Consider the following 13,010-nt stretch of genomic DNA (forward strand, 5'->3'; position numbering starts at 1 on the left):
CAGAACTATGTTTCTTGGGGAGGTGCGTCTTTAGGGGGTCCAAATGGAATTTTTAATGTAACTTTTTATGACCTTTTCTGAGGGTTAAGGCTACGTGTACATTTTAGGGTCTTTTACACGCCTTTGGCAACCAAGTTTTAAACAATTTAGCTTATTTTTTAAAGACAACATTTCGTCAACCGCTGCAAATTTCTGGAATAAAACACCGGAAAAAGGCCCAGACATATTTAGTCGGGATTGTAAGCCCCAGCTCCTTATAGTTGTTATCCTTAGAACCGACGTCTATTTGGCGGGAAGACACCGTCATGCGCACACAGGTGCACAGCGGTAAAGCGGGAACATGTGAAGGCACCGGGCGATTTTTCATTGCAGAGTTTGTAATGAAAAAATAATTTCCAAATTAGACAATGTACGGAAATGGAACTAGCAGTTGCAGAATAAGATAAATGTGGCATGCTCATGAAACACTCCAACAAGGAGGAAGATTGGTAATTCTTTCATTTAATCTGAGATATTCAATGACTTAGGCAATATCAACAGTAATATACCCCTACCCATGATAAAAATTCATGTCAGATCTGTATCTTAAAAGCGTACTGTTATTCATGTATTGGCATTTTACAGTCTTAAACAAAGATGACATATAATTAATTGTATCTGCCCTTTAAAACTTAATGTGTGGCATAAAATGTGCAGGATAATCATCTTCTATTTAAAAAACTCAGGACACAGTGTATCCACATGTACAAAATTTCTGATTTGATCTTTCCAGGTTTGGTCATTGAAAATGTTTTATCAAACAATTTGTACGAATGATAACTTCACTAACTTCTGTTGCATATACATATTTGATTACACTTAAAAAGCTTATTTCCTTCCAAACATTATAATTTTCTATACAGTTTTACTAATAAAACTATGTGAGCACTATGTATGGCATTGGATAAAAATGACTTGTAAAAATGTCTTGTAAATCTTTAACTAGGAAGTAGTAGCATGAATCAAAATATACAACAGTATATTTTGGTTTCTAAACTTCAAACTAACACTTAAAAACTTCAAAGGCACTTCGAAGTATCCTTCTCATCGTTGTGAAACGTTTACATATTTTGATTTGGACTGACATTAATCTGTACTCCAAAATTTAACTTGCCAGAATCCCACAAACATAGTCTGTCACTGTCCAAATAAAGCTATAAGATTTGGGCCAGTGTATTTGATAGAATCCACTATTTTTCACAAACATAAAGTTCAATATCGCCTGTTGACTGGAAATCGCAGCACTAATTATGACTTATTTTAAAATTGCACCACTGGGATCGGTTAAGCTAAACCAAAATGTTACTACCATTTCAAAGATACAATAAAAAAGTGGTTTGGAGTTCAAATATTCCAGTCTTGAATATTAATTCAATTACAAGATTTCAACTGTACCATTCAGCTACCCAATAAATGATATTTTTAATTTGTAAACATTAATTAAAGCATTATATATGGTTCAACTTATTTATATATGATCACTCATTAGTGAGCGTGCACCTTATAAGCAATCGAATCAAAATGACACAGCGATATATGCTAAGTACTTGTGCTCATATTGCATGCTACCTGCTACAAAGCATTCTGACTGCTTATAAACTTTCTTGACAAGTTTTACTGGACCGATAAACTCAGATGGAGTGAAGGACAAATTACAGCCAATAATATTGTTCATCATACTGCATTTGTCTTCCTTGTCTGTGTCGTTACAGTAAGTGGACGAGAGCATTTCCCAATCTGCGAAGAGCTCTGAACAGATATAACAAACCCTGGGCTGAGAACTGTAATAAGTCCTGCAGGTGGAATTTTGTTTGCCAAATTTAGGGTCACTCTCAACTTTTGCTCAAAGATGAATTGGCGGGATATTCATGAGTAAAAATCAAACAGGCAGCAGAAATGAACACACTTGCAACACCTTACTCGCTGTCAAGATGCTGGTCACACTTATGCTTTGACAAATATTCATTTACAGCTCACAAATATTCTAAAATTTCCATTTTCAAATTTCATTTTTGAATAGAGATGAACATTGCAAACAGGAGCAATTTAAGTTTACAGGTAAAAAATAACAGATATCCTGTGAAAATATCTTCTATAAATCTAGAAATTTCCCTCAACATAACTTGACGTAAAATACTTTCCCTATGGTGCTAAGAGTAAATATCTATTTTTTCCCCCATAGAAACAACATAGAATCTGTACGGCTTCCGGATTAACCCTGCAGGCATGGCACATTTGACATGCATTTAATGCAAATTATATTATTAAATAAATCTCCTGGCTTTTCTTGGCTGACGTGTTCATTCTCTTTTCACACATTCTGGCAAATCTAATCGTGGCAAGACTGATTGATTTTTCAAATAACTGCTTTAAATTTCAGATTCTTGTGTAGTCTGTGTATGTTGGAAAGCCCTGCTAAAGTACTCCAGACAAATGACGAGATTTTATTTTTAGAGAACTTTCTTGGTTCACATGGGAAATTCTACTTAACAAGGAGTTGTTTAACCCAAGAAACAATTGCTGTTAGTAGTACTGACCAGTAAAACTTCCATTTGCATATCAGTCTGGTGTGAAACAGCTCCAATCTGATATTTGCTCTGATGTCACAACACAAGTGATGCGAAGCTACACCCTCTGATGAGCCACTGCTTGTAAGCTAGCTAGGACAGAAAACAACTGACTCTCTGCCACCTAAGACTCTCTGCTGCACGTACCCAGCTCCAAATGGCCCTTCCTCCGTCTAGAAGGCGGCGCTGTGCAGCTCAGCTACCTTCCTGAGCATGGCCTGATGGCTGGCAAAGAGAGGAATCTTGGAGCTGACACGCTGCCATCGCACACCCTGTGCATCGTCACCGGCCTGCTCAACGAAAGGTAGAAATGACACAATATCTGCTGTTGAAACTCTACAGGTACATGTAGCTACAAACATAACCGCAGTAGAGAGGAGGCAATTAAAGTCAAGCATCGCCGCTTTTGTCAGGATGCAGTGCAAGTTTCCAGCAAGGAAACTTCCCTTTTCTCCAAAGACACTCTAGATTTCTCTAAACACTGGACTTTACATGCAACCAACAGAGACTTTAAAAGAAGTGAACAGAGCTCTGTACAAGAAACCACTCGTTTTAGTGGAGCCCTGCACAAAAGTCACTTTTCTGCAAGAGTTATTTTTTAAAATGCAGATCTAAGGTGGTTGTCGGCTCCAGATTTGAGTAGCATTTCTTACTACATTGCCACATTTTTAGGAATCTGAGACAAATGTTGTGGAGTGATGGCCCTAACACCTATCCGTGGCCCACAGCCACTTAAAGGCTCCATGCATGTTCAACTTCCATGGACAGGTTTACAAGCCTCTGGGTACAAACACAACATGGGTGCCAGTATAGACGCGACATGGCATTACATGCAGAATTTGCCAAACCACACTTAAAATGTACTTCATATTACAATACAGGAAATCCCGGCATATTTTCACATCACATGGTGTGAAGACAGAAATAAAACTGGTGAGAGGTTGAAATTCTGCTGGTCACCTCAATGACTAATGAAAAAGAGCTAACCTCAAGTTCAAGCAGACCTACTGATGTACCCTCCTCATCATGGAAGTTCATGGCTACGGTTTCCATCCAGGCATCATCTGTGTTCCTTGGATCATCCACATAACCCTTGTACACCTGCGATGAAGTGCCAACATTTGAAGTTTCATTTATCAGGGGTTTTTTAATTTCAGTGACAGCAGTGTTGATGATCAGTGGAAATGCAAAGCAAAATGTCAAAAAGTAGCTCAGTGATGACACTGAGAAATTCAGGGGGCCCAACAGAAGCCATGTCCCCCCCCAAAAAAATAAAATAAAGAGGTGCAACATGATTTTGTGGGGGGGTTGTTTTGTTTTGAATTAATCAGGAAAAATGGGAGGGGGACGAATTCATTTCTCAGGATTCAAAACCATTATAGAAGTCCTGACAATGTTTAGTCTAATTCCTCTGAAAGACCTTGAAAGATTTCAAACGAAAGTTCCCCAATTCCCCCCCCTTCGGTTACTCCCCCTCTCAAAATTTTTTTTGAGGATCTGCCCTATACTACGGAAAGTTCTCCCACATGATACTTTTTGAGTAGCAAGGCTGCAAATGGTCCACAGTAACATTTTTAACAGAGATTTCAAGTGTCCAAGAAAAGTGTACATGTACATCTTTTGCTAATTATGTTATCTTATATTCAAACCAGTCTATTGTATGAACTCCTTTACATGAGTATAACTCACGTTTTCCAAAACTACCATCTCCAAATAAAATGACAAAACCTTTAAAGTGAACTAAAAAGAGCATGGGATATGAATCCAAGACATCTGCTTTAATACAATGACTGTCTAGTTTTGGAGTTTCGTCAAATTCAGGGTACACTAATCAGATAATACAACTGATGAGGATAAAAGAGAAAATTCCTGCAGTCAACAACTAGTAAAATATCTGCAGTAATTATGAGAACTACAAAAAAATGGTCTTACCTCCACACCGTGCTTGAAGAGGTCTTCAATCTTCTTCTGGATGGCGACTTTCTCCTCAGGAGACTTGTCCAGCGATCCCATGGCTTCCTCGCCAAATTCTCTCCTCAGTGTCTCATTGACGACGGCCCCCGGCTCAACCATGCCCTAAAAAACACAGAGTAATTGTATATTCCCCCAAATCTTTCACTTCCTCTTTATCTATTTGGCAATCAACACCTTGTCACCTGTACCCACCACACCCCATACGCAGTCAAGATCTGGTAAATCCAGCCTTCTCATCTCAACCCGGGTGAGAGTTCTTATCGTGATACTATTCACCGCATTTTACACTCCACCTCACGTAAGATCATGAGGTGTAGGTTCAAACTGTGTGAGTGCATTGATAACTTGAGTAACACCACTGACTGGTGCCGACGACATCTTTATGATGTCGCCGATGGCTGTAGGGCTTACATCATCAGGGGCACAATTCACAACCTAAATCACGAACTTCATGCCGCTCTCGAAGCAACTAAAATCAAGAAACACAAATCTCAGTACCCCAAGCTCAAATCAGAAAAATCTCATTGTACGCCCACGTCAACGAACAACGCTAACCAAAAGAGTTTGGTAGTTACCATCCCACCAGATCTTCCCCTAACTGATGGCAAACTTTCTGTCCTCAAGCATGGACTGAATTTCATCACGCTGAAGAACTGATGGGACGAGTTCACCACCCATCAGGATGTCGAGAAGTTCTTCTGCCGTATGCGTCTGCGAGCTTTCTTCCACGACAAGGACTCCAGGTCAGTTCGCTCTGATTCGGGTATGTCTACTCAGAATGAAGACTTGTCTAAGGTCATTGCTAAGCTTGCCCCCACAAAGTCCACCTGGTGTCCAGCCTCTGATCTTAACAAAACCCTTGATCGCGTCATTAAAAACTGCCTTGAGGAAATCAAATGTCTTCATTTCAAATAGAGCCTCTGGCGCATCAACATTTCATTGGCTGAACAAGAAGCACTGAGGTCTCTTAAGAACAATGATATTATCATCATTAAGCGAGCGGACAAGGGTGGCGCTACGGTGGTCTGGCGTAAGGACTTGTATGTCAACTGTCTGACCGCAACCTTACACTAGAGCATCAAGATATTGTTGCTACCACTGTCCGAGGTTTCATTGACTCTGGTGACCTCCCCCCAACGCAATCAAACTGGTCATTCCCAACTCACGCATGGCAGTCTTCTACTTGCTACCCAAAATTCACAAATCCGGAAATCCAGGCCGCCCAATCGTGTCTGCTTGTAGTTGTTCCACTGAATTGATATCCAACTTCCTTGACACCATTCTAAAACCCATTGTCAAAATGCTCCCCAGCTATGTCAAGGATTCTAACCACGCTCTACATCTGTTCGATGAACTTGAATTCCCAGTTCAACTTTCTTTTTACCATGGATGTGAAATCGCTTGACACATCCATTCCCCACGCAGGTGGTTTGGCTGCGCTCAAACACTATCTAGATCTCGGCCAGAATCGGGATCCTCCCACCAGCACTCTGCTCTGTCTGGCTGAATTGGTGCTCACGTTCAACGGTGACCACTACATTCAGACCAGTAGGGTGGCTATGGGCACGCGGGGGACCAAGTTATGCCTGTCTGTTTGTTGGCCACATCGAGGAGCAGATGCTGACCAAGTATCAGGGCATCCGGCCATTAATGTACCGGTGATACAAAAATTATGTGGATTTTTCTGCCTTCATTCAAAACTGGATCTGCCTTCCCTGACGAAGGTACCCAGTTACCGAAAGCTCAGCAAGTACATAACTCAGAACACTGATTATATATTATATTTTTGTCTACACCCCACACCCATCCATTCCCCATAACCCTCTGGGTCCACTAACATATTCCTGGCATTGCCCACTAAACACCTCGTCACCTGTACCCAGTAGATCTCATACCGACCTCGCCCAGTATCCCTGTGGGTCCCCCTACATAACCCCTGGTATTATTGTCATCTGCTGGCTGTCCTTCCTCTGTCTGGCAATATGCACCTTGACATCTGTACCCCACCACACCCCTCCCAGTATCCCTGTGGGTCCCCTACATACCCCTGGTATCGCCCACTGCTGGTTGTCCTTCCTCTGTATGGCAATAAACTCCAGCACCTTCAGTCCGCCATCCTCCATCTGGGAGCCATCCAGATTTTTCTTCCATCTGTTGAAGAACATGGCCAAGTCAGTGCTCAAAGTAACCACGAAATAGGTACTGAGTGGCAACATTTGGAAGCCTTTGTAATGCAGGATGAAATAGGATGGAACGAATTCCAAACGATACATCCTAAAATGCAATGCAAACTTACAACTCCTGCAAATTAACATATAGCACATTTTCTATCAGCAGTGCAATGCACTTACAAACCTCGGCAAAATTCGTCAGCAGCATTTGCATTGGTCACGCCAAACGAATAATGTGTGTCTAGGTTTTGGCATATTGGCTTTGTTTACGCATCATTTTACGATACAGACGCAGATATGTGAAGTCATAAAAAAGCAATTTTTATTTTCAGGTTACCAAACTAAAAGTTAACCTCACTTCCATTCAGTACAGTCGACTTTTGAATAAGACCAACGTATTTGAATGGAAACTGTTTGGACATACTTTGCGTAAATAATGTAAAGATACAGAGAAACGTGATACTCTGCACATGCCAGCTCAAGTAACATAACATCTGCCACTTCCCTGTCATTTCAGGGAATTTAAGTCCAGCAACTGGTAGAAAAGTTTTCACTTCAACCAACTATAAATTTCTGTACCTGGTAACAATAGGATCGGCAGCGTGATTGGGTCCAAATCGTCCAAGCAGCCCACGTCCCACCATTCCAGTACGACCTCGTGGGTTTCTGGATGAGACAAGCAAAGACTAAAAAAAGTAATTTCAATGTTCCACTAGGTTTCCTGGAGGTTGCTTCTATTTGAAAATATTTGAAAAATCTCACTCCAAAAAAAAAACAAACAAAAGTTTGAAAATAACGAACGAAGAATAAAACATAAAAACAGACACACTAGCATTTTTGCTTTTATGAAATTTTATTGAAGCGCAAAAAGGTGCGCCCTCATGTGATGAAAAAAGTCGTCTGACTCATCGGGAAACCACGCCCGAGTACGTATGTGGAGGGTGCTGCATTACGGTGCGGGATCAGAAATGGGACCACCACAATGCGTCACACATGTACAACACAAAAGAAAAATTTGCCACACAAAGTTACACAGTTTAAATGATTTACAGTACATGTAATGCGTTATTTATCAGCCGATTGACAACAAAAATTATCCGCATAAATCTCTTTCTATGAACAAAAACCTGTAGCACCAAAGTATAAAATAACCACAATGTCATTTCAAAAGTCATCGTAGGGAAATTTACGGTAACTGTGCATCAGCGTATAGGTACATGTTATGATACACACTGTAATAATGACCTAACTTCAAAAGAAATCGGGACCTTCTTTTAACTCGACTTTTGGATAACTCAAATTTTTTGTCCATTCCCCAGAGATTCGAGGTGATTTTACTGTAGGTTTTTTTCACAATACATGTATTACTGTTTCTGTAGAATGTACACTGCCACAAAGCACTTGAAATTTTTCATCAAGTCCCCAAATCTTACTTTACCACAGTACATCTATTCCTGATAATTGCTTGGAAATTCTCAAAGAGTAACTCACTGAGGAATACCATCCACAACGTTGTACGTGCCCATGAAGCTCTGCCGGTCGTAGTTGACAGACTTGTCCAGCGTGTTGAAGTTCAGCATGGGCCGCTCATGTTTCTCATACTTCAGCAAGTCCACATCAGCGAAGTGAGGCATGGCTAAGATGCTGGGATGGGTGTAGCGGACTGGCTTGTAGCTGCGGAAGCTCATCTGTGGTTACCAGATGGAGGTTACCAACTAAACAACTTACAAGCAGGACAGTCACTCAAATCAATCTAAGACATTGTTTTACCGTATCGGTAGTAATAGACTGCAGTAATACCATCAACAGACGAGTCTCAATACGGGCAATTCACAATAGTGCGCCACCAAGAGTTTGCAACGCGTTGGCCAATTATAACACGCGAAATTTGTCGACCCTTTCCAAACGCGCATTGGGTCGACAAATTTCGCGCATTGTGATTGGCCAACATGTTGCAAACTCTTGGTGGCGCACTATTGTGGGGAATGGAGAACAACATAAAAATGTGGAATCTAGATTGTTTGGTTCAACATGTTGCCTGACAGTATGCCCAAATTGAGAGCTTTACATATCAAAAACCCGTGACCCGTATGCCGTACTCAATGTAGACATAGTGAATGACTAGCTAACACCATTTGAAGTGTCATCTATTGTTCAATGGAGGTGTAGTTCTGGAACGTCTCTTATATGTGAGCATACACAATTTGATGGGACCCTGAGCACTAGTCAAGAGGCAAATTTAGACTTCGTGATATCATTTTGAGCAGAAATCTGCAGGAGGCTGTTGATTGGTTGAAAAGTATAAGCTGACCCTACTTTGTCAGGTAACTGGAAGCTGACCTCAAGTTTAAAGCTCGGGAAATGATCCTTTCTATAATTTTGGATGGCATGTACACACTGAAATACAAAGAAAGTTCTGGCCAACCACACACACATTGGTGTCACTTAACCAGTCGGCATGGTAGGCCCTATACACTGGGAGAAGCTTTATTCATGGGTGCCATGTTTTCCTTTACATCACTCAGCTTACTGCATCCAAAGCCCATAAAGTGTCTACTGATTGTTTACAATCGGGGGGTCAAATAGGCATCACCTTCCATAACTAACCAGTGCCGATGTGCACAGCACTAATGGACACTCCGCTGAAAGCCGCAACTACAGTAGGTGGACTAGCAACTACTCACTTGATACAGTTTGCATCAGATACTGCCTGGAGTAGGATATGGGGCATGTCGGGGGATAAGGTAGGGGTTTAGTTGGGGCACCCACTTCCATGGGGCTTTCTCAGGTTGAGTGGCATGCATAATGGCAGTTGACAGGAGTTTGACATAGGGGTGATGGAAGGGGTAGGTATGAGCACACTATGGGTGTGGCATGGGTGTGGTTGCAGTACTCACCTCCCATGGCACCTTCTCATCAGGTACAGGGAACCGTTTGATAGCAGTGCTGGGGTAGGGGCTGGAGCGAGACTTCTGGTGCAATGCCATGCCAAGTTCCTCCAGCGTCGTGGGGACTTTGTGATCCTCACCAGACTCTGCAAAGGCATCACTCTCTGAAAAACCCACAAAACCAAGGCCAATTGAATAGCAATATTCTTGGAGAATAGAGTACCGAAGTGAATATGTCACGCACCACAATTAGTGTGTAAAAGGCATTAGCGCGAGAACCAGCGCATGAACCAACACGCGCGCGTACTCCATTCGTTTGCACTGTACTTTCTGGTTCACAGTGACGTAACACTTCGGTACTCTATGGCACTGATCGTGTGGATGCTTGATGTTGGCCACTAGGCCATATCTGAATCACAGCAGTGGTACATGTCCCAATGGAAAGTGCAGGGCTGCTGCCAAGCCAAGGGCAGGAGAAGATGTTGTGTAAGCCTTGGGCACAAGTGTTCCACACGATGCTCCTAATTGTGGAGCATAGACCCTGCGACACTTTTGACTGAATTTTACGTAAGCATTTACCTTCCCTGGGCTTGATCTCTTTCAGGGAGGGTGGGCCATCTTTAGATCCAAGCTGATTGTCGTTCAGGGCTGTAATGACCCAGTCAACTGCCTGATTGATCCTTTCCACCTAGGATCAAAGGTTAAATGTCACACTGGTCAGGCTACAGTCGCAAACTCAGTCTCAACCCACGCAAGGAACAATGTCCATGTCACATACGTTTGTTTTGTCGTGTCTTGTCCAGGACTACACAAACCACCTCAATGAACTTTAGTCCATCATGCATCGCTGTAATGTCTACTTTCTTATTTCAGGGCATGGCATTCAAACACAATCGATATTTCAGTACAGATAATTTGAAAATCAGAACATGGAATCCCTAAAATCATAAACCGTGTAACCAAAGCAAGTATACAACTTCATATTAAACGGTCTTGAATTTGATAAGGGAACAGCAAAGTGATGACCTTAATCTGACATACTGTTCAACTGAATAAATGAACTGACCTATCATGAAGATATTACAAGCCCTTTTGAAATTGTTCAGCTTAATAATTCTTGTTTAGATTTTTGTTTATCAAAACATAGGAAACCCATTTGTAACATACCTGATCTTCCAGTCTGTTGAGCCTGTCTTCCAAGGCCTTTTCTCCAAGCAGTCCTAAGGCTTTGGAAGGAACCCCAGTCTCTGGATCAGCAAAGAGTTCCTCCATCTTACCCAGGAGGTCTTCCACCCTGTGAGGAAGAATTGCACAAGGTTGAGATTGGAAGGTCTTGAGAAATCCAAGAAACAAGAAGTATGCAAAGAAAGTAATGACAACAATAAAATACTGTGAATTCTAAGACCTTTTGATAGCTAACAAGGCAACTGTCCTCCTAGATGGCATAAATTCAGCCTCTAACATCTAGACTTATGAGGTCAAAATCCTAAAAATCTGGAAAAATCCTGAGAGTTCAGGTCCGTTCTGAAGCAACTGAAGAGCCTAACCTCTCGCTTGTGGTGCGGACTTGCTCGTTGATGTCGCTTTGGAGGCGGCTCTTCTCCTTGACGACGTAGTCATCGCTCTTGAAGGCTTCCCACAGAATCAACTGCTTGGCCTGAGACTTGGAGAGGCGTTGCTCTGTGAGGGGAAAACATGACTCATAATTGAAGAGTTTACTAAACCACTGGGGGAGTTGACAGTGCACTTATCGAACTCAGCAAATTCACTGAGGCTGAACTTTCTACAGTCTGGCCAAAAACCCTTCCTGTTTTACACACAAAACAGTTATATCTGGCTGAAGGAAGACCATTTAAAGCCAGGGGGGCCAATTTTCAGATTTTTTTTCAGTCTCAGACCGTGTCCAAACCAGGTTTTCAGAGCTACTGCTAAGTCCATCGTCAGTGCGTCTCAGTGTATTTCGAAGACCTGGACAACAGATTCGCATGCAGCCATAGTTCCCAGACATTCTTCATAGTAGGAACTACAACGTGGCCAATGACTTCCTTAAGTGCACAAGATTCTTCCAGCTACAACATTTGGACAATACCAGATTTCACTTTTACATGTACCACAGAAGATGCAATTGGGGGTCCATCACTGTAAACTTGAAATCAGACAGCTGCAAGGTCAGTCAATGGTTGAGGAATGCAAACTGTTAGTAAGTTCTCAGTCTCAAGATGTTACCATTGTTAGGAGTCAAACACACAGGATACCACAACCTCAAACTTATGATAAAAGACAGGCAAGAAGGCAACGCATGCTATGAAGAGAAAAAAGGGTTTGGGGAGGTCTCCAAAGGGTCCTTCCCGATGTTTAAAAAGTAGGAAACACTATGAACATCTAACAAAAGAAACACAGCGGACTAACAATGAACATCCATTGTTATTGCAAAATGCTTCGTTTGTTACATGTAGATGTTTGTAGTGAAGGATGCCACCACCATATCACTTAAACATTACAATGACCATCTGCCAGGGTTGTGATTTGTAGGGTTTGAATGGAAATGTGCACCTGTTTCTCATGGTGCTCACAATACATTAGACACCAGACGACCACCAGTACCCTAAGATCCGCCACCATTACAGCAGGTAGGGGTTTGGTTAGTAACCATACATATGTTGTAAACTTGAGAGTGGGGCTCATTTTTTACATAAGCCATGCATTCTGCCATCACAATAATGGTGTGGTTGGGTACTAGCTCCACTGTTTTTTTTATGCTTCATAACATTAGTGAAACTTGAAAAGCTTGCCCACAACGACGGTGGATTTAAATTGGGTCACAAGGGTCAATACGAGCACCCTAAACCATGAAATTGCCGATGAGAAACATGATATCAGCATTCCGCCAGTGCATGATTCCCCTGCAAACTGCTATGCCATGCTCTGCAGTGCTGCACTCCAACAAAAAGAATCCAAAGTTATCTGTTGAGGAATTCTTTGGATGCAAACACAACGTTTCCAAGTTATCCTTGTAGGCAACCAACTTATGAAAAGCTGCACTTTTATGGAGGCTGTTGGAATTTTTGGGTGTCCGCCTTTTGGGCTTGGGTATTTGGTGTCCCAGTGTTTTTAAGACGAGCCCCACTATCAGTATGGCAAATGTGTCGGTATCAACTTTACACCTGTCTTTTTCAGAGCAGGTAAATGCTTAAAATTGCAGGCTGTAGATCTTACAATGTACATCACACGTCGTGCAAAGGGTGTGGATTAATGGGGGGGGTCAGGAACTTCCAACAAACCATGTCTGGCCCGGTTTCATTCACTTCAGGGTCACGGCATGCATTGATTAGGGAGAGAGCCTCAAACCGGGCTCAGGGGTATCGTTCACC

General features: G+C 42.0%; 1 protein-coding gene across 5 annotated transcripts in view; it reads right to left on the reverse strand.

Annotated features, from left to right (window-relative positions):
- Positions 1 to 485: 485 nt before the first annotated feature.
- LOC110990132 (transient receptor potential cation channel subfamily M member-like 2) overlaps positions 486 to 13,010 on the reverse strand; it is a 56,938-nt gene continuing 44,413 nt past the window's right edge. For all 5 annotated transcript variants that reach the window (XM_087140181.1, XM_087140180.1, XM_087140182.1 and 2 more), the window contains 10 exons: positions 11,187 to 11,319; positions 10,807 to 10,933; positions 10,219 to 10,327; positions 9,649 to 9,803; positions 8,243 to 8,439; positions 7,331 to 7,417; positions 6,626 to 6,731; positions 4,539 to 4,682; positions 3,594 to 3,707; positions 486 to 2,896 (listed from right to left, as the gene is read on the reverse strand). In XM_087140181.1, coding sequence (XP_086996307.1) covers positions 2,780 to 2,896; positions 3,594 to 3,707; positions 4,539 to 4,682; positions 6,626 to 6,731; positions 7,331 to 7,417; positions 8,243 to 8,439; positions 9,649 to 9,803; positions 10,219 to 10,327; positions 10,807 to 10,933; positions 11,187 to 11,319 — 1,289 coding nt within the window. In that variant the 3' untranslated portion in view covers positions 486 to 2,779. The remainder of the gene's footprint in view (positions 2,897 to 3,593; positions 3,708 to 4,538; positions 4,683 to 6,625; positions 6,732 to 7,330; positions 7,418 to 8,242; positions 8,440 to 9,648; positions 9,804 to 10,218; positions 10,328 to 10,806; positions 10,934 to 11,186; positions 11,320 to 13,010) is intronic.

The sequence above is a fragment of the Acanthaster planci genome, linkage group LG08 (genome assembly GCF_054643075.1).
Source record: "Acanthaster planci isolate LZ-2023a linkage group LG08, COTS_SCS, whole genome shotgun sequence".
Taxonomy (NCBI): domain Eukaryota; kingdom Metazoa; phylum Echinodermata; class Asteroidea; order Valvatida; family Acanthasteridae; genus Acanthaster; species Acanthaster planci.